The sequence below is a fragment of the Arvicola amphibius genome, chromosome 9 (assembly GCF_903992535.2).
Source record: "Arvicola amphibius chromosome 9, mArvAmp1.2, whole genome shotgun sequence".
Taxonomy (NCBI): domain Eukaryota; kingdom Metazoa; phylum Chordata; class Mammalia; order Rodentia; family Cricetidae; genus Arvicola; species Arvicola amphibius.
The window spans coordinates 62714891-62741914 of NC_052055.2; the positions used below are offsets into that span (position 1 = coordinate 62714891).

Below are 27024 nucleotides of genomic sequence, written 5' to 3' on the forward strand. Positions count from 1 at the left end.
GAAGACGGAGCCCAGAGCTCGGCCGGGCAGCACAAGAGGAACAGCGGCAGGCACTGCAGCTTTACTAGCTTGGGCTGAGCCCAGAGACACGGGCCTGGCTGGTCCACACCAGCCGCAGGTAGGAAGGGTCTAGGATGAGGGGAGAGGGTCCCTCGACAAGGGGCCAAGGGGCTAAAGCTGAGCAGAGGGGCTGTCTCCTCCTTCTGTTCCCTAGACAGTGGCTAAGCATGGAGCTGTCCCCGCGCAGTCCTCCAGAGATGCTGGAGTCGGATTGTCCATCACCCTTGGAGCTGAAGTCAGCCCCCAGCAAGAAGATGTGGATTAAGCTGCGGTCTCTGTGAGTTTCTGCCAGGGGAATCTGGAGAGGGGGGATCCTGGACGCTGTGTGAGTGTGAGTGTGTGTGTGTGTGTGTGTGTGTGTGTGTGTGTGGGCAACTGGAGCCGGGCAGGTAGATTCTCTGGGGCACACATGTTGTCAGGTGCAAGGAAGCATGGCCCTGACGCTCGTGTCCAGGCCACATCTGCAGTGCAAGCCCGTTGGTTAGGGCAGGTTTAGGAGTTGCAGAGCTTGTGCTTGTGTTTGGGGCCCTTTGAGTGACAGAGTGACACGCGCAGTAGCTTGAAGAGACAGTATTGTCTCTCCAACCGGCAAGGGCTGCGGGCAGGCAGCTTTTAGGAGATGCCAGGCTGACTCACACATATCCATGAACAGGGTTGTGCAGATGTGAGACATATCGCAGGCATGTACACATGTTTCCACGGGTCAGAGGTGTGAAGTGCGCCTGCACACCAATGCGGATCTAGTGCACGGAGATACTTGTGCCAACCTGTGGGTTCTTTGGGGTTTGTAGTTCTACATCCTACAGGGAGCAGGATGAGGGTGCCCTATACTTGAGAGGATTAGCTGCTTCAGGATCTGGAAACTGCGTATTAATGACCCACCCGGAGCCTGGAGGAGTGACTGGAACCCTCCCTGTGAGCTAGAGGGGAGTGGTGGTGCTGAAAAGTGATTGACAGGAACAGCATAATTGACTTAATCAAAGCCTTTTTGTTTATATAGTATCTCCTAGGATTTCCAAGCATATATGGGCATCAGTCCTTATTGCGAGACCAGAGTACATGGAGAAGAATAAAAGAGGAGAGGAGGGGCTCAGGCGCTCCACGCAACATTCTGAGGGTGGAAAGGAAGTTTTCTTCCTGCCCCTCAAAACAGAACAGGATTGGGTCAGAGATTGGTCATATATTATGTTCATCTTCCAGGCAGGTGCCGTTGGATAATCTCTGCAGTTTGTTGATTCTTACTCAGAGAATAAGAAACAATGTGCGTCTCCCTGAGAGACTCTCTGCAGCCCTAGGAAAGAGATTGATAGATAGGAAAGAAAATGGTAACCATCCCTGAACCCCGTTCTTTTCTAGTTCCTTCAGCAGCGAACATTGAGCCTTCTCTTCCTGGGTTCTGATAAAGGGAAGGGAATGGGGATAGGAGGCTGACAGATGCCTATGTCTGTATTGTTCTTTAAGTATTTCACCAATGGTGATGAGTTGATGGCTTATATTGGACATGTGAGTCTGATTTATATGCTTGCTGCTTACAGAAGCCTTAGGGAGAATGGTACACAGTGGGCAACAAGGCTCGAAATCCAAGTGTGCTCCTTTGTCCCCTCTGCTGCCTCTGGCTGAAGCAATTTGCTGGATTCTATGAAGTGCAGCCTTGGAATGAGTTCCAGGATAAAGAGATGGGAAGCCGGATTGAATAGATTTCTGTTGGGTGGGTCTTGATAGAAAATGATGCTCTGCCAATGGTTGAGGTTGAGGAGAGTGGCAGGTGAGGGAAGATGAGGCATCGGGGCCACAGACACAGAATTCCAGTGTCTTGGGATGGCACTCATGGCTCATCAGATATCCAAGGAGGAGCACCATGTGGTTGAATGAATTTCTCCATTTTTATCACCTTCCACACTGTTTTAGCCAAACAAAAGTCTTTCTTGAAAATGAATAACCATTCCCCCTTTTAATATGAGAGAAGAGGAGCCCAGAAGGTGGTACTGAGCTCTGGGGAGAGACCAGCAGAGCTTCTTTCCACAGCGCTTCAGTTGAGGTGGCCTCACACAGTGGGCAAGGATCAGTGACCTCATTGATGAGATGACGTTGGTCTATCTCACTTCAGCGATCTGGTCTGATGAAATGCTAGACAGCTGATTCATCCTCGGGAGTAGATTCTCTAATTTGTTTTCCCAAGTCAGAAAAAGATTCAAAGGTAGAACCCAGGTCGATGGCTTTCTAGATTTGCCTTTGTTTGAATATCAAGGAGGCTTTGACAACAAGAAGAAGGAAACAACAACATAAAACAAGAACAAAAATCCCCGGATTTCAGGCTCGCTCGCTTCCTTCCTTCCTTCCATCCTTTCTAGGAAGCAGAGCCCTCCCTCCTTCTCATGGGTAAGGTTAAAAGAGGTCGTTTAGTCTGGAGACAGGGAGGTAGACATGACTGTCTCAGGACTGGGCACTAAGTGGAAATGAAGATAGATAGGATTTCGACATATCTTTATGTATCTGGTTCCCAAACCCAACAATCCTGCTCCCCCTCTTTAAAGTTCTAATCTAGAACGTCCAGACTCTTAGGGTGTGTTTGCCTATGGATACATGCATCCACTAATCGAGTTGTGCAGGGCAGTTTCTTGCTGGAAAGGACATTCAGGAATCCCATATCCCACACTGCGGACTCTGTGTGAGAATCCGGGGCTGTATGAACTGGGAAGTCTCCAACAGTGGGATTTTACTTTTCTAACTCAGGAGATTCATGAATGAAGAGACTGAGAAAGGCAGTCTAGAAATGAGGGTCTGATCATGTTGATTTCGGCATCTCTAGCTGACGACAAGCAATTTGTCCTTATCTAAGACCAAAGGGCGCTGGGGACATGAGGGAGATACAAAATGTAGAATGAGTTTTCAGAGTCTTTTTTTGAATCAAGAAAAAACATGATTGGTTTGCTTCCTTGGCTTATTTATTTATTCATTCAAGAACAGTCTGGGTGCCTTGCTGGGGAGAGGTGGCACACGAGGTGTGGGGATGTACCGTTGGATGAAGTGAGCATGCGTCCTACTGTCGAGGAGCTGTCCAGTGGTGAGGAGAGGCCCGCCTTTTCTCATCTTGCTACACTTACACAGGAAGTAAAATTTTGCCACTCTGAGTTTTTGCCCAAGTCTTTCTTTTGGGGGTTATGTACACACGAAAACACAAATCTGAGTTCTGTCTCCCAGGAAATACAAGCATCACTCTCTTCTCTGCCCTAGTTTCTCTCAATTGTACATTTTACAGATAGAAATTCCTCCTGTCTGTGGGACAGTGAAGGCACAGTTTTCTTTTCTTGTCTCTTCCCTGCTTCATTTTCAGGACCCGAGGTTCAAGGTTGTGATAGCTGAGTCTAGAATAAGGACCCATTTGAGGCGATTTATCATTGTTTCATCAGAGTCTCATGTGGTGCCTTGCATAACATAGGATTTCAAGAAATACTATTATAAGGGAATGAAGAAAGAAATTAAATGAATTATGTGTGTATGAAGACATGAAATCGAGTTCTTTCTCTGACTCTGTGGTGTGTGTATACCTCCACACAGGAGGGAGGTATGGGCAGGAAATAGATTTGGAAGAAAGAGATGGTATGGTTGCTGCGTTTTGAGTTATGAAATCTCAGGATAGAGCCTGGAACTGAATGAGTTACAGAGAAGATACAAAGGCTGTATTTTGTGTGAATGAGAGACTGAAATTGTGAGTGCCAGATATGTATACCTGTAAATCTGGGTAGAGATGACGAGTGCCGGAGGCACAGCTCCATGATGGTGTCTTTCTCTCTTTTACGGTTATGAATGGCATGTTTGACAGCCAGTATGCTGGGAAGGTATGCTCCTACCTGAATTCCTTCGGCAGTTCTAGGCCTGGCTGAGACGATGTGAATGAGCTTACTGGTAATGGAATATGTGTACATGTGATCTTTTGTATGTATTTGTGACACATTCAAATATTTTGGCAATCCTGGGGGATTTCCAGAGGGCAGCAGGAGGAAGCTGAGTCTCATTGATTGATTCTGCCGTTAGTTATCATATTGAATATGCTCCATCCAGTAATCTTGTATTGCTCTTTACCAGTATGCTCTCACCAGGATCTTGTTGTTGATTGTTGATCTTACCAGGATCTTAGCAGTATTTTGCTGTCATTCCCCCATTCTGTGTTTGGAGCTGTGGAGCCTCTGTAAAGATTGCAGGATGACCTGTGGCTCCTTCCACAGGAGAACCAGGCCTCTCAGACCTCGGTGGGAGGCTTCCTGTCTTCCCTAAACCAGCCTTACTCTTTCATTTCTAGCTAAGGCCCAGGGAATTTCTCCTTGGTTTTTATACTGCCTTTCCCATCATCTCTATTTCCTACACAGCACTGTTTGAATGCACACTGAGTGGTATCTGGGATGTAGAAGAAGGGGAGAAGCCCAGAGACAGGGCAACTCGAATTCAGATAAAAGAAAGAGCTTCCCACACATAGGGTCAAAATTGGAGGATCATGGAGGCAGAAGGACAGAGAAGTATTAGGAGATTAGTGTGGACTCAAATTCCCACTCTGCTATTTCTACACCATGTGATCTTGAACTCATATGGTTTCCCAGAGTCTCTGTTCTTTGATATTGTCCATATCAATGGCTTTAAATGTCTGTATCATAGCTTTAATGACACAGTCTGGAGATTTTCAGTGTGGGGGGACTTGCTTTGTGAAGGAAGAGTTGGGCGGGCTAATTACTGGATGAGAGAAAAAGGTGAAGATTCGGGAGGCAGGAACAAGAATATCAAGTAAACTGGAACCCAGTATTTGCAGCATGATTTAGATGAGTTTTGCTGATGAGTGGGTCTGCCCTTAGTGGATAAGAAGCTAGCGGGGATGGAAGTGAGCTGAGCGGTGGAGGATGTGGGCTGCTGGGAACGGGAGCAGAAGTCTTTGTTACCTTGTCCCAGTGGCTGAACTGGACAGAGCTGGAACAAGTGTAGTTCTGGGCAGTGGTCCTCCCTAATGGGGTTCTGTGTGTGGGGGAGCCCCCTTTTGTATTTATCCTAAATACTCGGCCTGGGGTCATATCATCAGGCACATCATATCGCAGCACCTGGACCAAGAGAAGAGAGAACACTGGATGGGGAAGTTTCTCACTCCTGGGTCAGCTCTTCTTCTGTCATCCCCAGAAAAGGCTTAGGGACCCTCTCCTCCCTGGCTGTAATAGTCTCCCTCCTCTATCACAGGTCTCCTACCTCTACTCTAATTTTCTATTTCCTTTATTTCTTATTTTAGAAGCGCTCTGTAAGCCCTTTAGAACCCTGAGCCCCGGGAGGCAGGCTGGGGAGACAAAATGCGTCTCCATAGGAGGTTTCACTTGCCATTTTGCCCAGAGGAAGGTGAAGGGAAATAGGCCTGGAAGGCCAGGTGGGATTCAGTCAGAGAAAAGCCTGGACCTCTCTAGATCTTTCCCCTCTCATTCCCTCTCAGACTAGAATGGACGAAAACAAATCCTGACACCAGGTGTGGTAGTGCTTACCCAGATTCTGAGCATTTGGGAGAGGGTAAGGCCAACTTGGGCTACATGAGACTCTCCCTCTAAAGTCAGTAGACCAACTAGCCAGCTCGCCGCCACCAAACCCTTACATGAGATCTTATGTCTTAAGTCTGTAGAGGAACGGTTGAGGAAAGATCTAAGGCCTTTGTTCTTTTCCTTCCCTCCCTTTGACCCCTTCTTTTCTAGATTCGTTTCCCTCCTGTTCTGTGTCCCACTTGCCCTCTTGTCTTCTACCTCCCACGCTACCTTATTCTTGGCCAGGAGCCAGAGAATTTGTATGTGGGGGGTACCACCATCTAGGTGTTGCTGTGGAGACAGTAGGGTAAGTTGGCTGCAAGATACCTTTTTGGGGCCTTGTCTAGCCTCAACTCCTGCTTTCTGCAGGGCGTCTCTTTTGCCTGATCAGCAACCTCATCCTCTCAGGTCCTCCAGGGAAGAAGCCCAGTAATTGCCTTTGAATCTCAAGGGGCTGGTTTTCTCAGGTATGGAAGTTGAGGAGCTATTTTCCAACTCTCTTCAGGACAGCTGCAGATGAAAAGGCACAAAATGAGGGCAGCAGGTGGGGTGGAGGTGAGACTGGGGGAGGCTGGAAGTTGTTAGATACAGAGATTGTCCCCTAGGGTGGGAGGACAATTGGTTCAGGAGAGCTGGGAGGGAGTTGAGATGGGCTGAGAAAAGTGGTTGCTAAGCAGTCAGTGCAGGGCTCTCCAAGTGTGTTTGTTAGTTTCTCTCCTCCTGCCTCCCTCTCCCCCCTCTTTCTCTCTGCCTTGCAATGATTCTTGTCCTCTCTCTCACCACCCTCTGCTCCTGTTCTGTCTGTGGTGCTTATTCTTGTTTGGGAAGAAAACAACAGGTTAGGATTCTGCCTCAGCATCTGGGACCTTATCAATCCCCAGAGGGGGTTGTGATGGGGTTTGGCAGAGAAGAAAGCCAAGATGTGTCCAGGGATGCCTGGGGCTAGGGCTGAGAGAAGGGTCAGGAGTATTTAGGGTTGCTCTTGGCTGAGCTGGGCTCTCAGGTCAGTTGATTGTACAGCTGCAATGAGAAGTCAGATTTGCAAAGAATTACGGTAGCTGCAGTGGGCCATGAGGTTGCCAGCTGGTGCTGGCATCACTTAGGCTGGGGTAGGAGTGGGGCTTCTGGGTCGGGTGCCTAGGGAACCTTTGACTGATAGGATCTGGGGCCTCAGAAACTTCCTTTTTCTTCTCCATTCTCAGCTTCCTGCTCCCTTGTTTATCAGCCATCCAGCATCTAGCCTGGCACCTTCTCCCTAGTTCTGTCCTCTATGTCCACCTTGTTTGGAAACTCCCTTCAGCCTGGGATGAGTGAGCACACTTGCCAAGTTCCATAGCCTGGAGCATCTCTGTACCAAGCCAGAGCTTTAGGAATTTCAATCTGGAAGATGCATAACATAGCTCTGCTTGCCTTTGAAATGTCAGCAAAGTTGGCTATTGTTTTGATTGCTGTGGAATGGATCAAGGGTAGATATACAGGAGAACTTCCCGAGAAATTCACAGATGTTAGAAAGTGACCTTTCTGATAAAAAAAAAAAAAAAAAAAAAAGGATGGTACCTTCCTCCTTTAAGATCTGGCAAATGCTGATTTGGAGGAAGCAGTGAGCTAATCAGAAAGAAAGAATTCTAGAACCTGGGAATCAAGGTCCAGATACCTTGTTTCCCTAGTGCCTGCAGTGCTAGGTCCTGGATGCAAGAGCTACACATGGCTACAAGGAAGCCGCCAATGCCCAGAGCTACTTGGTAGGGTAGGGTCAGAACGGGGGCCAGACTGTAATCCTGCTGACCCAGCCTTATGCTGCCTCACATACCTACAGTTATCTCCTGCCAAGCTGACAGTTCTTACCCATCGTAGACTGCTTTAAGCATCTGGTCAGTCCCCTCGAAGCAGGGCATCTGCTGTGGACATCTGCTGGGATGTGGTCTAGCAGACTAGTGGGGTGGTTTGTGGAGGTGGTGAATAAGCAGAACTCTACAGTGCAGGGGGAGATGTCCATGCACAAGTGAGTTGGAGAAGCTTCTGGATGGGGTCCTGACACCTTCTCTCTTATCTACCTCCACTGCATGCTGTTGCCTACCTCTCCCAATTATTCCCTTTCCCAAGGACTGAAATCTGAGAGAGAAGGTGATGCATTTGTGTGCTGTATTGGGCCAGGTACTGGGATACCTGAGTTCTTATTAGTCTGATCTAAGTCTTAAGCTGCTTAAATTGCATCTTTTCATGCACAGTCTGAGCTGTGCTGGGCTGTTGCTAGGAGCACCTGTTAGAAATGGCTTCTAGTTTGGAGACTGGGGAGCTGCTTTTATATACAGGCAAGGCAGAAGTAGGCCCTTCCACTCTGTGGCTCTGTTCATCCTGGCCCTCTTCTGGAGCACCTCCCACATTTCTTTCTTTCCCTCTTTGCCTTCCAGGCCCTTCTACACTTCTATTTCCTTTCCTTTGGTCTTTTGGGCCAACAGCACAACCCACCAGGATGGAAAAGTGCTGACAGTACCTCTGCCCCTTCCCTGAACCCCTTCTCTTTCCAGAGCCTAGAGATCTCCCGTGGCTGCCATGGCTACTATGTCAACCTGAGTTTTGTCATCTTCCAGAATGGCACCCCAGTTCTGCCAGTTTATTTTTATCTCTGGAGCCACCCCCGCCACTCTACCCAGCCAGCTGTCAGAACTAGGACTGCTCAGACAGCAATGGGAACCAGGGAGTGAGGGAACCGATGTGAGGCAAAGTTCTGTTGCTCTTGGGTTCTGCAGCTCCTTGCTCTGCACAGCCCCTGCCTCTGCTGTCTTCCAGCCCCTGTGGACTGCAGAGGAGAGGGAAGCCCTAGCATGTGAAGAGACTAGAGTTTTCTACAAGTAGCTCACGTTCCATTTGCACACTGTATGTGAGGAAACTGGGTCCTGGGTACTAGTGGCCATCTGGGACTTTGTTTATGGAAGTCTCTCGATGAATATTTTCAAAACTAACTAAAGGATTGGACGAAAACAACAGTCTCTTGCATGGATGTACTGCTGTATAGTTCCCCAAATGCTCTTCTCATAATGACCTCATCAGGCCCTCACTAGATTTCTTGGAAGCACGTGCTATATATCAGATTTAAACATGGAAACTAGAACTTAGAGAGATTTACCCATGGTCCTACATAGTAAGAAAATCAAGGCAAATTCTCCTGGTTTGTACTCATATAATTTTAAAATGAGATTTAGCTGCTCCCCTACCAGTTTTTGAGCTTTTGGATCCCTGAGATCAGCAAGATAATTTCTCTCCCAGCCCGAGCCATTCCCATTCTCATTTTATCTGACCAGACTCAACTTCTGTCCCCTATGCCAATGATTAGTCCTTAGTACAAGGTGGAGAAAGTTGGGTGTGGGCACAACAGGGAAGCCTAAGCTTGGGCTTGTCTACCTCTACATTTAAGGGTTAGCCGGGTTGCGTTGGCAGAGGCAGGTGGATCTCTGTGAGTTCAAGGCCAGCCTGGTCTACAAGAACTAGTTCCAGGACAACTAGGACTGTAGCACAGAGAACCCTGTCTTGAAAAACAAACAAAGAAAGAACAAAACAAAACTTAAGGGTTAATGGAAGTAAAAATGGTCATTGTATGAGGGCGGAAGAGACCTTAAGGGAGGGAAGGGGAAGAGAGAGCACTGCAGTACATGAGGCATGTGAGCCAGTGGGAGGTGATTTATGGGGAAGAGGACCTAGTAAAAAGTGGTCAAGAAAGATGGGAGAGGGCAGTGGAGGAGAGGGGTGAACAAGAGCAAACCATAAAGCCAGGTGTGGTGGCACACACCTTTAATCCCAGCATGCTGGAGGCAGAGGCAGGCGGATCTCTGTGAATTGAAGGTCAGCCTGGCCAGTTCCAGGCCTATGGAGATAGACCTTGTCACAAACAAACAAACAAACAATAAAGTCTCCAAAAACTCGAGCAGCAGCAAAAAACACTACAACAACAGAAAACCCCAAAACAAACAAACAAATCCAAAGCAAAATGGCACATAAAATATGGAAGTACCATAATGAAATCTGTAACTTTTTATGTTAACATAATAGCATAAAATAGCTTATTAACATATGTTGATAAAAATAACACATTTAAGAACTGAAGAGAAATTTGATACTGAATGGGACTTCTTGTGGATTCTCCAACATCTGGATGAATATATGAATCCCACTCCTCAGGAAAGGGATTGTAGTTGCCCCTAAGTCTCTCTTTACTAGGATCTGTTTATAATCATAGCCAAAATAGGTGACAACGCATATGGTGTGGGGTGAGCGGCCATTTGTGCAGCCAACTGGTGCCGTTGGGAAAGAGTAGGCTAAAGAGATATCCTCTTCAGTGTAATATCTACCTCTCAGTGGGAGAATTGAGACTGGCAGAACAGGGCACGCAGGAAGGGGAGCTAGCACAGCTTGGAGGATATTGCTCTTGGGGGCCGAGTAAAGCTGACTGTCACCTGCCTCCCCCACCCCCATCAGCCTGTGCAAAACAAGCCAAATGGCCTGGCCTGAGACCCTGATGCTGGATCTAGTCCTTTCTTTCTCAAAGTGCTAAGCCACGTAGGAATGGTGAAGCCAGCCGGTCGCAGAGTGGTCCCCTCGCCCCGCAGCAGCCCTGCTAGGCCACCAGACCTCTAGAGAGCAACCCGTGTGTCTCCATCTTCTATAACTTGTCCGCAGTCCAAGCCCACTTTCACTTGTCCCAGAGCTCGGAGCCGCTGAGAAACAGCAGGTCCCTAAACTTCGTTTGTTTATACTCCTTTAAGGCCTTGGCACAGTAACGGTGTTTTAATTTGTTGGCTTCTGAGCGAGCGGTAAGGAAGGAGGGGAAAGACTTCCCGTCATAAAACCAAAGCTCTGGGTTTGTTTCTTTTCTTTTCCCTTCCCTTTCTTGGGCCATACTCAACCCTGTGATCCCTTTTCTCCAGTCCACGCCTATTGTGAGACCCTAGAATTGAGGATCCTTTTGGCTTCAGCACGCCCACCTCCTTCTTAGCCCCGCCTAAGGTCCAGTAGACCAATCATGAACCCAATGCACTTGTGATGTCATCTTGTAGCCAATCGGGAAGCTGCTAGGACTGTGTACGCAGTCCACTTGGTTGCAGTGGCCAGGCTCTTTCCTGGAAGTCACGGAGATGGAAGAGGGGGTCTTGCTCCTTAAGCTCTCCCGGGAGCCTCATTTTGCCCCTCTTGGGCTCTGCCATCACTCCTCTTCTTCTGAACTGTGTTGACCTCACTCTGGTTAATTCACGGTTTTCCCCAATCTCTATGTAAGATGAGAAAATCAGGGCTAGGAATAATTTGGCTAGCTTCAGGTATGTTTTGTTGTTACTGCCAGGCCCCGCCCATCACCTATATTCTTTCTCTGAACAAGTTCCCCCAACTTTCATTCACTGTGGAGTGGGGCGCTCTTCTCTACCTGTGAACCTTCTCTGGCCTTTAGCTTCTGCAAGCCCCTTCCCAACTGCTTCTAATTCCCTGGGGAGTTCATCTTGTTTGTCCTTGTGAATTCTCTCAGGTGAACCAAGGCTCCTGGGAAATGGCCCTAGAAGAAGCCCGGATTTGCAGGAGCTTGATCTGCTTAGCCCCTCTGGACTCCGGCTGGGCCTCTTCCACTTCTACCATAGATTTCTCCGTGACAGATTCAGGATGGTCGCTGTCCCTGCCTCCTCCGGACACTGCCTGCTAATCCCTATTTCCCAAAGAGGAGCCCCACCTCCTCAGAGCAAGGGGCTGGCCTGTGCTATTTCTGGCCTTTCTGGGACTCTTCTGACAGCAGATCCTTGTTTTCAGTCTGATTCAGATGTGAAACTTTTCCCGCGGCCTCTCACCCAGTTCCTGTGGGTTAAGGGTTCTGCCTCATCACCCCCTAGTCAGGCCTTTCCAGTTCCCTGTTCAAAAAGTGCTCTCTGGTCTGTCGCTCAGTTTTGCTGGGACCTGGAAGAGGAAGTTCTGGGGGTTCAAGAGGGAGTTCTTCCCCAGTAGGGGCCCTTGGGCCCTGGGGTCAGCTTTTTGATACTTTGAAGTAGAGAACTTTGATTTCCATGGCAAACCCTGTTCCTGTTCAGAGGAGTCACCTCCAGGGGCCCATCCTCAGGTAAGTGCCAGGGAGAGGGGGAGGAGAAAAGGGGCAGGAGGACAGTGGAGTGGGAGACAGGGGATGGGAGGCAGGTAGAGAAGAGAGGGAGGCTGGCGGAGGGGGGCAGATAGAGAAAGAAGAGAGACCAGTAGGAGGGAGGAGGCAGGAAGAAAGGGGAGGCAGGAGGAGAGGGGGTAGGGGGACACAGGAGGATGGGGAGACAGGAGAAGAGGGTGTGTGTGGGGAAGTAGGAGAGTGGGGAGCAGGAAGAGGGGGGTCAGGAGAAAGGAGGCAGGTAGAGAAAGGAGACCAGGAGGAGGAGGGAGGCAGGAGGAGAGGGACCAAGAAGGGGGGGTCAGGAGGAGAGGAGGAATGAGGGGGGCAGGAGGAGAGGGGAGGCCAGGAGAGGGGAAGGAGAAGGGGGTGCGAGAGGAGAGGCCAGAAAGAGAGGGGAGGCAGAAGGGGGGCTGGAGAGGGGTGGTTGTTTGTGAACTCTCCTGTTTCCACTCTCTTTGTTGTTTATTACTTCTATGACAGGTTTCAAGGGGTTTCCTCTCTCTGCCTCCTGATCCCTGGGATCCTTAAGACCTCACATGTCTGCATCCCCACAGCCCCCCCTTCCCATCCTGTCCTGGGCCCGCCCCCCACTCTGTAGCCCAGACTGACCTTGGGCTCATGATAACATTCTTCCTGTTTCTGCTCCCAAGTGCTGAGATTGCAGGTGGGATGTGGGGGGCATACCAGGCTTGGCGGGCGGGGTGGGGGGGACACTGGTCCTTTACCACTGAACTCTTTACTGTACTCCAGCCCTTTCTTTGTCTTCTTATCAGCCACCTGGGTTGAAGCAGTCTTTTTCTAAGTCCCCACCTACAAAGATCTTTGTGGCCTCTTGGTACTGGAAGAAGTGACAGGCAACTTTGGAAATCTTCAGATTGCCAGTCACATTGTGACCCATAGGAATGGGCTGGGGTCTTTGTGTGAGGGTTATTGTTTCCAGAGTCTTTTGGTCCAACAGAGTCAGGGGATACTGGGACTTACTGAGGGTCAAGATCAGAGGGTACTATTCTGGGGAAATGGGTATGAATGGGGTAGAAGGAATTCTGGGAAACTTTAGTTTTCCTAGAGGCTTGTCTTATTCTCCAGCAAGGGGCTTTTCATGGGCCAGTTCTCTGAGGTTTGAAACACAGGGCGGGACTAGTGCTATGGGTAGAGAGAACTTTCTGTAGCCAGTGAGGCTTAGGGGGGTCTTCGCTCAGAAGGACTTTGAGATAAAATAGGCCTTGCTGCCTAGCATATGTTGTGTGTGTGTGTGTGTGTGTGTGTGTGTCTGTGCGCACGCACGTGTGCCCACATGTGTATTGGACTTTAGGAGGGGGCAGTTAAACATCTGGATCCTCGCAGCTGCCTGAGTCCAGCTCCTCTACTTGGATTCCTTGTTTTGTCAAATTTACTCTTTAATCTTCCCCTGCCTGCCTGTCTCTGGTGCCTGGGTCATGCTTCATTCAGACTTCCATAGGAGCTTCACATGTGTTCCTGAGACTCAGTGGTTCAGATCATCCTGCAGTTCCACTCTTGTTCCAGGGCTCACCATTCAGCTTCAGAAGCCTGTCTGGGAAGTGTCATCTTGTCAGCTCTGGCAGGTGGCCTTCCATCTGATTAGTCTTCTACAACTCTCGTCAATAACTTTTTTTTTCTTTTCTTTTTTCTGGAGACAAGGTTTCTCTGTGTATCCCTGGCTGTCCCGGAACTCACTATGTAGACCAGGCTGTCCTGGAACTAAGAGATCTGCCTGCCTCTGCCTCCTGAGAGCTGGGATGAAAGGCGTGCGCCACCACTGCCCTCAGATGATAAACTTTTATTGAGCATATAGTGTGTGCTCTGAGTATGAAGACCAAGGTAAACCAGGCACAGTTGAGGTCACCCTGATAATTGCCATGTCCTGTGAGGTCACTGACAGGTCCAGAACACTTAAGGTGGACCTGACTGGGACTCTGGTGCAATGCCCATGCCTCTCAAGCTAATTACACTGTAGGACTTGTGCTGCCCTAATACCGTCAAAGTGTAGGGACATAGGTCCCCTTAACTTTAGTGTGCATTGTGGGCTTTGCTGACCTGAGACTGACAAGTCTTTTGGCCTTGGGCAAAAGGCATTTCCTTCTTTCCTAAAATGCTTGTGAGGATGAAATGAGGTTTTCAGTTGTAGACACACGCTAGTCACTAGCATTTTCTGTTTTCTCCTCCATCTAAGCTGTGTTTCTTCTCCTAGGCTGAGGCTGAACAGGCAGGTGCTTGCTGTGTTTGAAGTACTGTTGCCGGGGCAGAGTGAGAACCAGTATGCTGGCACATAATTCCCATTCAGGCTGTATTTATGGGGACCCCTTGCCTGCACCAGGCTTGCTGCACATTTTATTTCCTTTATTTCTCTTAATATTGTTATGAGACTGCCTCACCGCTTTTCAGTTGAAGAGATCGGAGCTCTAGAGTAAAGAGTTGAGTGTTTAAGAATCACTTAGGGTGTTTATTAAAAACTCCTGTCTCTGGGCCAGGAAAACGACTCAGGCAGTGAAGAGCGTTGAAGTAAGCCTGATGATCCGAGTTCAGTCCTCAGGACTCATGTGAAGGTCTACACATGTGCCATAGCACACCTGCATCCACACACACTCAACACACACACACATACACACACACACACACGAGTAATAAATTTAAAAAATGCATGCCTTCCTCTGGTTCCACAACCATGCAGTGAAATTTGGAGTCTACATTTTGGCCCAAGGTGATGCTGGTATCTGCTGTCTCCAGATCTCTTTTATTTATTTATTTTGGAGGGAATGGGGTTGAGACAGGGTTTCTCTGTGTAGCCATGGCTGTCCTGGAACTCACTCTTTAGACCAGGCTTGACTTGAACTCAGACATCCACCTGTCTTTGCCTCCCGAGTGCCGATATTAAAGGCAAGTGCTACTACTGCCTGGCTTAGACTGCTTTTAAAAAAATTTTATTTTCATGTGCATGTGTATTTATTTTTGTACATGGCATGTGTATACCATATGTGTGTGGGTACCTGTGGAGGCCAGCAGAGGGTGTTGAATACCTGGAACAGGGGGAACAGGGGTGCTAGGAACTGAACTCGGGTTCTTTAGAAGAGTAGCAAGCACTCAACCACTAAGCCATCTCCCCAGTCCCTCTAGGCCACATTTTATTTTTTATTTTACCTCTAGGTCACATTTTAATGCATACTGGTTAAGAATTAGGGACTGGAGAGTTGGCTCAGTGGTTAAGAGCACTTGTTGCTCTTGGAAAGGACCCTGGTTTGATTCCCCCCCCCCCCCACACACACACAAAATTAGTCACTTGCCCAAGGGTGCAATGCAGGATGTGAACTTTGAACTTGGTTTCCAGCCTTAATATACAGTGTGGTAAACCATTCCAAGGAGTTGGGTTTGTGCTTTGGAAATGTAGTTTGCAATCCTTTCTGGGCTGCATTGTTAGCATTATGCAAATATATGCAAATAAGACGCCGTGGTCGTGGCTGTTCTTTTGTTTTCCTCTGGGTTGGTTGGGAAAGACAGTGGTGGGCATTGATTGCTGGGGACACTGTTTTTGGTTGGAAGGGGGCTGAGTGAAGTAGCAGACGAGGAGAGGTGAACAGTAGGAGAGGCCTTCCCTTCTGTTTTATGTGTGTGCCTATTCCAAAACCCTGGGTAGTAGGGACTGAACAGAGACTGTCTGTGCTAAAAGGCAGAGTGTACCTTTTTGTTCTGTGATATCCTGGCTGGTGCCTTTTTCTTGTTTATTTGGCTGGGAAATCCTCCCAAGATATCTAGTCCCTTTCTGTTCAACTTCCCTTGTGAAGCGGAGTGGGCTGAGCTCCTTGTCTGACAACTGTTTCCACATGGAACCAGTGGGCCTGGGTGATGAGGTAGGCAAGAGCCCACTCCGGAGGCACAGGGCTGCTCCCTCTAGCTCCCCACTCCTAGACTGGTCCCTTTCACTTCTGCCCCATTTATTCTCAGACAAGTGTGGGCCAGGACTGCTGGGCTCTGAGGCGAGACTTGGCCAGTGATATTTCCTGGGGCTATTTTCAGTATCCCTATTTCAAAGCTGCTGAGACCCCAGGATTCTAGAGCCCATTCTGTTCAGGAATGCCATTGTTTACCCTCTCCCGGCATCCCTGGGAATTGTTGCTAATTTCAGCCTCTGGTCCCTGACTCATTCTCTTCTCCCCAACTCACAGGGTGACCTTGGGTTTCTGAAGCCCCTCTCAGTGGGATGTTTGTTCTAGCTACTGTCTCACCCCACCTGAACAGGAGAGCCTGTGTGTGATGGGGGGGGGGGGGAGAAGCCTGTTTGTGATGCGGGGCGGGGGGAGGGGGGAGCGGGTGTTCTCACCCCACCTGACAGGAGAGCCGTGTGTGATGGGGGGAGCCTGTGTGTGATGTGGGGGGGAGTAGTAAGGGTCTTCTCACCCCACCTGAACAGGAGAGCCTGTGTGTGATGGGGGGAAGCCTGTGTGTGATGCAGTGGGGGGGGGGGGGGGGGGCAGGTGTTCTCACCGCACCTGAACAGGAGAGCCTGTTTGTGATGGGGGGAGCCTGTGTGTGATGTGGGGGGGAGTAGTGGGGGTGTTCTCACCCTACCTGAACAGGAGAGCCTGTGTGTGATGGGGGGAGGGGGTGTTGGGAGAGTGCTGAGTTCTTGGAAGAGTGGGGAGCTGCTTTCTTCAAAATCACTGTCTAGAGCCAGAGAGTTTCATCCGGAATGCAGAGCTGCTCTTGCTAGACTTCAAGAAACCTCTCAGTTAGTCAGTGACCCCTTCCCCTCAGAAACCTCTCAGTTAGTCAGTGACCCCCTCCCCCCAGGATCCAAAGCTGCAAAGGATGAAAGATCTGTCCCCTTGGGAAGGCATCAAAACGGTGAGAGCCTGGTTTCACCCCACTATTTTGCCAGGATAAAACCTCAGCTGGGCCAGAGACAGGACATTGGCGCAGTGACTCCGCCAGAGGTTATCTGTGGCGTGAGCCTGGGCAGCCAGGGGTTAACTTGCTTTGTTCTGGTTGATGGATTCTGGAATCATAATCCATTAGCTCTGCCTGCGTGGAGTGAGGCCAGGCGAAAGCATTCAGATTGGTCTTTGTTTTGTGTCTTTGCTGTCCTTGCCAGCCCTTGCCAGGATTGAGGGGCTGTGGATGTGCTCTCCTTTCTGTCTTGACCAAGACAATGAAAGGATCCTGGGGACTGTTTTGATTGGTGTTGATCCCAAAGCCTTCTCTCATGGGGAAATATTGAGACTGTGAAACAAATCATCTCCAGAAACATCACTCCTGGGGCTGCTACCTGCCTAGGCTAACACTGTAGGGTTAGTAGATAAACTTACTACAGGCAGAAGCCATAGCCTGGCATGAAAACACTGGCTGCGGTTATCATTAGTGTTAGAATTATTAACAGCTGAGACTGAAAGTGTTTCTGCCCCCTGTTGAGGAACCCCTGACTGGGCTATAGTGTCTAAACAGGAGATCTGCACTCATATCCTGCAGGCTGCGCTACATGGTGAAGCAGTTGGAGAATGGGGAGGTTAACATTGAGGAGCTGAAGAAAAACTTGGAATACACAGCTTCCCTGCTGGAGGCTGTCTACATCGATGAGACACGGTGAGAGAGACCTGCAGACAGAGAAGGAAGATGTCAGATAGGCAGACTCCAGAGAGGAATGCCAAGCTGGGGAGGGCTGAGTGACAGGGACAAAGACAGGGTGGGGCAGAGATAAGAGGCTGAGGTGCAGCTCAGTGGTGGGGTGCTTGCCTCACTTTCCTGGCACTCTGGCCTGATCCCCAGTACTGGAAAAGACAAAAGGAGGAACAATGGTGGCTTCAGGGATGCAAGGGACCCTAGAAACCATCTTGTTCAAACCTACATGGAATACATCTCTAGACTTGTGTTGGCCAGGAGGGATGACTCTGAACTTGTAGTGTACAAGGATGAATTGAAATGTGTCAATCCTGGCTCCTACAGACAGACCCCCCTCCCCACAATGTCATTCACTCATTATATGTTAATTTATTTTGAAAAATATTTTGGAGGAATTAGCATAAATAAAATTTTTAATTAAATGTACCAGTCTTTAAAACATTTTTGTTTAATTTGAAAAAGATTTATCTATATTAATTTTACTTGTATGTGCATATATGTATGTATGTATACTACATGCATGCTTCTGCCAACACGGAGGCCAGAGAGGGTGTGGGATCTTCTAGAACTGGAGTAACAGGCAGTTTTGACTGCTTGATGTGGGTTCTGGGAACTGAAGCCTAGTTCTCTACAAGAATAGCAGGTGTTCTCAACCATTCAGCCATCTATCAAGCCCCTTACCAGCTTAATGTAGCTACTAGAATAGTGAAAGTTTCTTTTTTTGTTGTTATTTTGTTTATTTGAGACAAGGCCTCATATAGTCCATGTTGGCCTTGAACTTGCTATATAGCTAAGATTGGCCTTGAACTCTGGTCTTCCTGCTTCTACCATACCAGAAAAAATTTAATTTCATATGTGAACCTTGCAGTTTATTTCTGATGGACTGTGCTGCCCTGTAGCATCCCTGGAACGCGGTGTTTCATTGTCTGCTAAAACATGTCCATAGTGACTTCACCACTTTCCACCGTGAGCTCTTTCACTATTGGAGGTGTTCCATAGGAATATAGACACAAAGCACTGTAGTAAAGGGAAGGGAAGGTGAGGACTGAGGGGAAGTCACTAAGTGGGTACGGCAGGTATCGGGTCACTACTATGGAAGCACTTGCTTTCTTTCCTCTGTAATGTTCCCCTGGTCCCAGGCAAATTCTGGATACTGAGGACGAGCTTCGGGAACTTCGGTCGGATGCCGTGCCTTCAGAGGTGCGGGACTGGCTGGCCTCCACCTTCACACAGCAGACCCGAGCCAAAGGTCGCAGGGCAGAAGAGAAGCCCAAGTTCCGAAGCATTGTGCATGCTGTGCAGGCTGGGATCTTCGTGGAGCGGTGAGGTTTGCCAGCACCCAGCTTTCCCCATCTCTGTCGTGCTCTCTGTCCCAGCCAGCCTGATCTTTCATGACCCCACTCACCCCGAGACCTATCTCCACAACCCCAGTTGATTAAGGCTCTGCTCCCCAGGCCATATACCTGATTTATCCTCTGTGGTCTTTTTTAGGATGTTCCGGAGAACGTATACTGCTGTGGGCCCCACATATTCTACTGTAGTCCACAACTGTCTCAAGGTGACCCCTGGGTTTTTTGGGAAAGAGGAGAAGGTTGGGGTTGATATAGCCATATTCCAGATTCTGTTTGTGCTGTGATTTTTTTTATAGACATAAAGCTTTATTAAAGGAGAGAGGGAGAGAGAGAGAGGAGAGGGGGGAAAGCAGAGAAGTGGGGAGAGAGGCAGAAGCGAAGCTGCCTCTCTGAGAGGAAGATGGAAAAGAGAGTCTGCTGTGATTTTTTTTTTACTTCCCTTTTAACTAGTATTTTCATGTTCTTTTGAACAGTTTTTGCCCACCCAGAGACAAACCTTTATCTTCTTGTCTCTCTGATACTGAGAGACATCTGGGAAAAAAGAAACCTTTGCTTTCTTGAGTCATTGGGAAGTGTGCCTAGAAGTCTGACTAATCTCCCTATGGCAGGGGAGCTCTGGAGAGGGCTTTCCTGCTTAGTATATTGTTTTTCCACAGAACCTGGACCTCTGGTGCTTTGATGTCTTTTCCTTGAACCGGGCAGCAGATGACCACGCTCTGAGGACCATTGTTTTTGAGTTGCTGACTCGGCATAGCCTCATCAGCCGCTTCAAGGTTGGGCAGCACCCTATAGGCTGGGCTCTCTCCACTCCTCTCTGTGCTGGCCTAAAAGATTCCCAATGAGCAGACTCCACAGCTCCCCGTCCTGTCCCAGTGTCGGGGATGACACCCCTGCCCATCCCAGTCTTGTCTCTACAGAAACTGCTGTAATCCAGACTCTCCCTTCAGTCACTGAGTGAATGCTTCTAGGCCTGCAGGCATTTAGCTTGGGACACTGCTCATGCCTTTTTCCTCTAGTCTGTCCCCTCTGGGCTGACTGCCAATTGCCTCCCTTCTACTCTTGTCTGTGGACCCTGGAGATCTAGAGCCCAGTACTGTCATCCTTTGGGATTAGAGTCTCTCATTTGTTCTCTCAGAGAGGGGATGGGCCAGTGTGAAAAGCTCCGGGAAGAGTTTGGAAGGGCTGTGTGCTTGGCAGAGGAAGATGATCTGGATAGAAGGCTTCTCTAGAGCCTTCATCTGGAGGGAAGGAAAACCCACTTCAGAACCCACCTCTGGAAGAGTAGTGTGTGAAGGGTTGATGAGAGGCTCTGGGGCCCTGGGTGACACCTGGGGTGGCCAGTAGATATTGAAGGTGAAGTCGCAGGCCTGGAACGGCCTGGGCTGAGTAGTAAGAGTGTGTGTGGGGTATCCTAGTGGGCCTGTCTTACTTCACTGGAATACTGTCCACGCAGCCTTTCCCTGTTCCTTCACTCTTCCTCTCTGACACCTCTTAAGAACTGTCACATCAGCCCTGAACTGCTCAACAGGGTTCTCCTCCCGACCTTCTTGAGGTCTTACCTCCTGAACTTTCCTTGCCCCCTCCAGACCCCTCTCCTTAGGCCAAGAATAGCAGGGTCCCTTTCCCAGCTCCTGTTTCACTCTGTCATTTGTAGATGTACTTCAGACATCTGGATGGATGAGGTTTGGGAGTCCCAAGAACAGCTGCTCTGGTTTGGCTTTAATTAGCCTGCTTGACTGCTTCACAACAGTTAGAGAAAGGGATGTCCTCTGGGTCCTAGTCAGGCTTCCTTCCCAAGCTTCCTGGTCTTTTCCCTCCCTGTTCCCTCCTTTCTTTTCCCTTCTCTCTAGGGACACCATGGCAACACAAAAGCAAGAGTAGTTGTCATGGAAACAGTCCTTTAAAATTCCCTGAATTTGGGGCACAGCCCTCCGGGGTAGAGATGGGGGAAGCTAGGGTCTGACAAGTGGCATGTCTTCTCTATTGTCACTCTGCAGAAGCCTCCCAAGTCCTGAGCCCTGGATCCCTTCCTGGCCTCAGGTGAAGATACTAGCCTTGACCTCCGGGAGCCTTGAGTCTCAGATACCCAAGGGCATCTATAGTCAGGGACAGAATTGAGAGTGGCTCTGTCTTGGGTGTGTACGCATGTCTGTAAATAGGGCCTGGTGGGCTGCTTATTGGCATATGTGGAGTGGAGGTGGTCAGGGAAGGCTTCTCAGAGGAGCAGGTGCTCCACATCTGCTGCAAGGGTGCCCTGCAGCTCCTCTTACCTTGCTTTGCTCTGAGCCCTTCTTTGTGGCTTTGGGGATGGTGCAGGTGGTTGGAAGGTTGGAGGGAGGCTTTCTTTCATTTTCTTAGAAATCTCCAGGGAAACAATAATAATTATAGATACTCTTCAGAGAGTACTTACTAAAAGCCTTGTACTTTTCTCATTAAATCCCAGGTAGGTGGTATTATCTTTATTTTGCAATTAGGAAGGCGCAGGGAGGCGTAGGGATTACTCAAGGTCACACAGGCTGCAGGTGGTAGAGCCTGAATCTGAGTCCATCTCTAATGATCAGAGCCTGTGTTAGTTCTCTGGCCCATACCCAGTTGTTTTTGGGCAGGGAAGGTGGGTAAAGTGGGGTTGAGAAAGTCTCTTGTGTACCTCACCTTGGCCTGGTGCTTGCAAACCTTTTCTGCCTTAGCCAAGTGCTGGGGTTACAGGTGAGCTTCATTCCACCTGACTACCATGTAAAGAATGCTGATTACCTATCTCTTCACTCTGTAGATCCTTGATATCTCCATTCTTCCCTCTCCTGCAGATTCCCACTGTGTTTCTGATGAGTTTTCTGGAGGCCTTGGAGACAGGCTATGGGAAATACAAGAACCCTTACCACAACCAGATCCATGCAGCTGATGTGACCCAGACAGTCCATTGCTTCCTGCTCCGCACAGGCATGGTGGTAGGTGCCTGGTCATGCTGTTCAGATCCTGTGGATCCAGAACTAGGAAGCCTTGGCTGCTCTCTTAGTGTCCTCTTCCTCATCCTGCTTCCATGGAGTGCCAACACCTTCAGAGTCGTTCAGAGAATCCTCAGGCATACCAATACTTCTTGGGCACTGTTGGGGACACATGATGGGGTATAGTGGGTATATAACTGATGGGGACAGAGGAGAGCTTTGATGATGAATGGAATGTTGTCGCTGTGAGGGTGTCTGGGCAGTGACTGGCAGAGGGCTAGCCCAAGTTTCTTCTCTTCCTCGTCCCCAGCACTGCCTGTCAGAGATTGAGGTCTTGGCCATCATCTTTGCTGCAGCCATCCATGACTATGAGCACACAGGCACAACCAACAGCTTCCACATCCAGACCAAGTGAGCAGTGGGACATGGTGGGGGCAGAGGGACCAAGGTTGCCAGCGGAGCCCTTTACAGGGGCTGGGCATGACATACAGCTTCGCAGGTCTGAATGTGCCATCCTGTACAATGATCGCTCGGTGCTGGAGAACCACCACATCAGCTCTGTTTTTCGAATGATGCAGGACGACGAGATGAACATTTTTATCAATCTCACCAAGGACGAGTTTGTGTGAGCACAGGACAGCATGCAGCATCCCTGAAACCCTTATCCCAGCCTTCTTTTCCCTGAATCCTTTAGTCCTGCTCAGTGCTGAGAGGACCGGTCTCTTCTCTGTCTGTCCACTTAGAGAACTTCGGGCCTTGGTTATTGAGATGGTGTTGGCCACAGACATGTCCTGCCATTTCCAGCAAGTGAAGTCTATGAAGACAGCTCTGCAGCAGCTGGAAAGGTAGCACGTGGAGGGGTGTAGGCAGGGTCAGGCCAGAGGGAGGGTCTTGTGAATCAGTGTGTACACTTGAGCAGTTGATGTTCCAGGTTCTTACCTGACTCCAGGCGCTCATCTGAGTGTACTTGGCTGTGTGTGCTGTTTGTGAACATGGCTTTGGATTTGTCTAACAGGTCTGATGGAGAGCATTGTCCAGGAGCCTAGATAGGTTTTTCAAGACAGGGTTTCTCTGTGTTGCTTTGGAGCCTGTCCTGGAACTAGCTCTTGTAGACCAGGCTGGCCTCGAACTCACAAAGATCCATCTGCCTCTGCCTCCTTGAGTGTAAAGGTGTGCGCCACCACTGCCCCAGCGTGGATAGGAATTTTTATTGTAGCTACAGGGCAGGATTACTCAGGAATGTTGGGAAATACATTCGGATTTTTCTAGACACTTGTCCTTATCCGAAATGATGACCTTGAAGTACCTCCCTTTACACTAACTCCTGTTTTAGAAGGCCACTGGGAGAGTTGTGTGAGGTTAAAAGACAAAAATGAAGACAGAACAAATGTTATAATTCTATCTAATGCTGTTTAGAAGTGACTGGGAATGTGTAAGTGTGGGAAAGAGAATGGGCTCAGTGTCCTGGAGGTGTGTGTTGACCTGTGTATAGTGTCTGAATGGGGATTGTGGGGTCACTGTGGGCAGTTGTTCAGGGGTTAATGGCAAGGGTCATGATGATGGCCATTGTACATAACATCCCTGGTGCATATTATGTGTCAGAAATACTTGTTATAAGTCATTTAATTCTCAGAACAACTCAATATGTGACAGGCTTGTTATTTTTACTTTTGGCTTGAAGAGAATGAATTATGGATGTTTTCAGTAACTTGCTTAGTGTCTCACAATCGTGGGTGGTAGAGATGAGGGGGAGTCAAATTCATGCCCATTGATGCTAAGAGCCTGGGTTCTCTGGTACTGATCTGTGCTTCTATGTCTATCCACACAGATGAGTTTGCTTGTGTGTAGACTGCTTAAAGTTATGTGAAAAAGGAGTGTTTGTGTGACTGGAAGTTGGAGAACGGCCAAGGTCTCCTTTTCCTAGAAGATCACTTTCCCTTTTTTTAACACCTGCCTTAATCAGGATTGACAAGTCCAAGGCCCTATCTCTTCTGCTTCATGCTGCTGACATCAGCCATCCAACCAAGCAGTGGTCAGTCCACAGCCGCTGGACCAAGGCCCTAATGGAAGAATTCTTCCGCCAGGTAACCCTGTCACTGGAGCCTTCCTATCCCTGATCTGGGAGCTTCCCACACCTACTCTGGAGCTCCACCTGGCTACCTTTCACTCCTGAACTGATCCCAAGCCTGTGGGGTCAAATCTCTACCCACAGAGCTGGACACTGGTCATCTCCACTCACCCCTCATTTCCAGGTCAAAGGGGTAGCAGCATCCCCTTCTCCCATTGCAGCCATTTATCTCCCCGGCCCTCCCAACTCTGAGACATCTTCTCTTCCCAGGGTGACAAGGAAGCAGAGCTGGGGCTGCCCTTCTCTCCACTCTGTGATCGCACCTCCACATTGGTGGCCCAGTCCCAGATAGGTGAGTCCAGGGGGATAAGGAAAGGGGCCATCTGGGCTCACACAGGTACTGTCCCCGGGTTGTCCCAGCTCACCCTCTGGGCTTTGTCACTTGCAGCCTCACAACCAGGCTCTCCCGTGTCTGCCTTGTCCTCCAAGTGGGACACTTGAGCTCTTGCTCCCTTCCTGCAGGTTTCATCGACTTCATTGTGGAGCCCACCTTCTCTGTGCTGACTGATGTGGCAGAGAAGAGTGTCCAGCCCTTGGCAGATGATGACTCCAAGTCTAAAAGTCAGCCTAGGTGACTGTGGCTGGGGTAACCATATGTCCTGGTTCATTGGTTGCACAGAGATGATTCTTTCAGCCTAGATGGGAGGGTAGGCAGGAGGTGAGGGAGGGTAGGAGGGAGGCGGGATGCTTCAGGTCTGAGAAGCACAGAAGACTGAGCCTAGCTCACACCTAGGCTCCCTACATTATTTTTTCCTTAAGGGTCTAAACTGTCTTTCAGATAATTTCGTTTTCCTTCTACCAGGAGACTGAGTGTGGAGAGGGAGGGCTACAATTATGGGCAGACAGACAAGGATTTGAGGGTATCTAGAAAGGGAAAAGGACTCCGGCCTTTCTGGTCGTCCGTCTTCTCCATGCGGAGGGCCAAGAATCGGATTCTGAAGAGGGCTGGGTCTCACTTCTGGAACTGGGTGTTTGAATGTGTCTTGTTTCTAGCTTCCAGTGGCGCCAGCCTTCTTTAGATGTAGACGTAGGAGACCCCAACCCTGATGTGATCAGTTTCCGCTCCACCTGGACCAAGCACATTCAGGAGAACAAACAGAAGTGGAAGGAACGGGCAGCAAGCGGTGGGTGTTATGTGTGCATGTGTGTGTGTGTGAACATTCTAGGGCCGGTGGAGCAACAGCAGCCCCCTTTGCGTTAAGCCCCAGACTGCTCTTTGACTCCTCGAGTTGGGAATGGAGCCAGTCAGACTAAAATAAGAGGCCACACAAAGGCTGACGGGTTGAATGGCTTGGGTTGTTCTAGAATGAAAGCTGGAGAGATGACAGGGACAGCCACAGTGCTCTGAGTTCTGGGCCCCTCATGGCTGGACTCCTTGCGCACTGGCTGTCTGCAAATGGTGCCCCTGGAAATCTGAGTTATTTGGTGGTTCCAGCTGCACTGTGAGCAGGGGCTGTGAGTTTTTATGTGCGCGGGATGGAGGTAGCTCAGACTGGAGGAGGTAGTAGGTGAGAGTCAGGCCTCTTCTTTTCTTTACATGCACCTTGGTTCTGGAGAAACTAGTTCTTGGCCTAATGTCAGCTTCCTTGGAACCCTCTGTAGGCATCACCAACCAGATGTCCATTGATGAACTGTCCCCCTGTGAGGAAGAGGCCCCACCCTCCCCTGCAGAAGATGAGCACAACCAGAACGGGAATCTGGATTAGAGAACTGGGGGCTGGCCAGGTGAGCTAGGAGGCACGGGTGGGGAGCAAGGGACTCTTGTCACCTTCTTGGGCCCCATAGCTCTTTCATGAAGGAGGAAAGGACAGAGCAGCACAGACAGGGTGACACATGTGCTGGGCTGTGAGACTACGGAGCAGGCAGCAGTCTAGGTACAGGGTTTGGTGGGGCAAGTCAGTAAATGTGACTTGATTTCAGCCCAGCTCGTACCATCGGCTGCCATGCATCTGACGGGCATTAGCTGCTAGCTGTTCTGAGGACCAAGGGAGGAAGGAAGATCAGGTTAAGAGATAAAGTTCAAGAGCAGAACACTGAAGTGTCTCCTTCTTTCGACAGGTCCTCACTGAGTCCCAAGTCTTCGATGTCATTAGCACTATCCATCCGACTGGTTCCCCCATCTGCTCCAAGGGAGTGTGTTGGTCGTGGGAGAGATAGCTCACCTAAAAGCCCAATGCTGGAGCTGGTGGGGTGGGGGAAGGTCCCCTCCCCACCCAATACCCACTGGGACACAAGCCTGGGGAACCACAGGTCCCCAATGGTCACTGTGCCCACCCCTTGCCTCTGGACTCCCTTCCTGGGAGGGGTGAGCTTCCTACAGGCTTCCTATGGCCTGGAGGGGAGGGTCAGAGATGCCAGCCCCCTTGGCCCTCCCCATCCAAGTTTCTAAGCAATACATTTTGGGGGTTCCCACAGCCCCCACCCCAGATCTTAGCTGGCAGGTCTGGGTTTCCCTGTTTCCCAAGGAAGCTGGCAGTTTTAAAGGGCCCGCATGGGAAGGGCAGGCGTCCTCTCCTGTACCTTCCTGGGATGAGGTGGGGGACAGCTTCTAGCACCGCCCCTTGCAAGCTCACTCCTCTGCCCAGGCAGTGGCTGAGAGAGGACAGGAGCCTTGGGATTATGCCTGCGGGAAGACTTTCCGGGGTCCTCAAGAACTTGGGGCTGGTCTGGGCTTGAGAAGCTTGTCGCCTGCCCTACCTGGGTCTCTTGCCCTTTGCCTCCTTTCTGTCCCCGGGTACTAAGAGGCTCTCATCCGACCAATGTCTGTAAATGCTTTGAGATCTTCCTTCAGTGTGTATGAACAAAGGAAGGAGGGGACAGCTGGCCCTGTTGCAAGTGGGGTAAGGTATGATCCAGCAGTCCATGTGGTCAGAATGGGTCCTTCCTGCCTTCCTTCTCCCAGAACTGGCCCACGAAGAGATTCCCCTCCCTGGGCCCCTCATGGGTGGAAGGCAGAAGGGGAAGGGCGCAGGGCTGTTGCTGCCTGGGGCACACAGCAAGTGCAGCCAGGCAGAGCCTCTTCCTGTCCTCAGGCTCCTTGCCCCACCTCATCCAAGAAAAGGCCGAGTCCAGGTGACTGCCTCCTCCTTTCTTGTAAATACCAGCCATGCATCTGTTCTCGTGAAGTCCATCTCCATGGTCGTTAGACTTGCCAACCGCATGTGACTCCTCCATGCTTTTGGTCTCCCAGGCCCCTGATATAGCCAGAGATCAATAAAGAAGGGAGACTGGCTGGATGTGT

General features: G+C 49.7%; 1 protein-coding gene across 3 annotated transcripts; it reads left to right on the forward strand.

Moving 5' to 3' along the window:
- Pde1b (phosphodiesterase 1B) lies at positions 1-27015 on the forward strand. 3 transcript variants are annotated; one of them, XM_038343539.2, is made up of 16 exons: positions 1-118; positions 215-337; positions 17212-17325; positions 18501-18683; positions 18853-18919; positions 19370-19486; positions 21518-21658; positions 21966-22066; positions 22155-22280; positions 22399-22500; positions 23619-23739; positions 23994-24075; positions 24246-24354; positions 24777-24907; positions 25386-25508; positions 25842-27015. In XM_038343539.2, the coding sequence occupies exons 2-15, from the start codon at positions 228-230 to the stop codon at positions 25487-25489; spliced, it is 1608 nt and encodes a 535-aa protein (XP_038199467.1). In that variant the 5' UTR covers positions 1-118; positions 215-227; the 3' UTR covers positions 25490-25508; positions 25842-27015. The 3 variants fall into 3 exon arrangements, with proteins under 3 accessions (XP_038199467.1, XP_038199469.1, XP_038199468.1); XM_038343541.2 differs by lacking the exons at positions 1-118; positions 215-337 and adding exons at positions 10716-10912; positions 11666-11694; XM_038343540.2 differs by lacking the exons at positions 1-118; positions 215-337 and adding an exon at positions 10931-11694.
- The last annotated feature ends 9 nt before the right edge of the window (positions 27016-27024 follow it).

What these genes read in the sequence shown, in the direction of transcription:
- Pde1b (XM_038343539.2), top strand. Translation starts at nt 228, where the DNA reads ATGGAGCTGTCCCCGCGCAGTCCTCCAGAGATGCTGGAGTCGGATTGT. An exon ending in TGGATTAAGCTGCGGTCTCT is followed by an intron (nt 338 to 17,211) that starts GTGAGTTTCTGC and finishes CATATCCTGCAG; the next exon opens with GCTGCGCTACATGGTGAAGC. An exon ending in GCTCTGCAGCAGCTGGAAAG is followed by an intron (nt 22,501 to 23,618) that starts GTAGCACGTGGA and finishes TGCCTTAATCAG; the next exon opens with GATTGACAAGTCCAAGGCCC.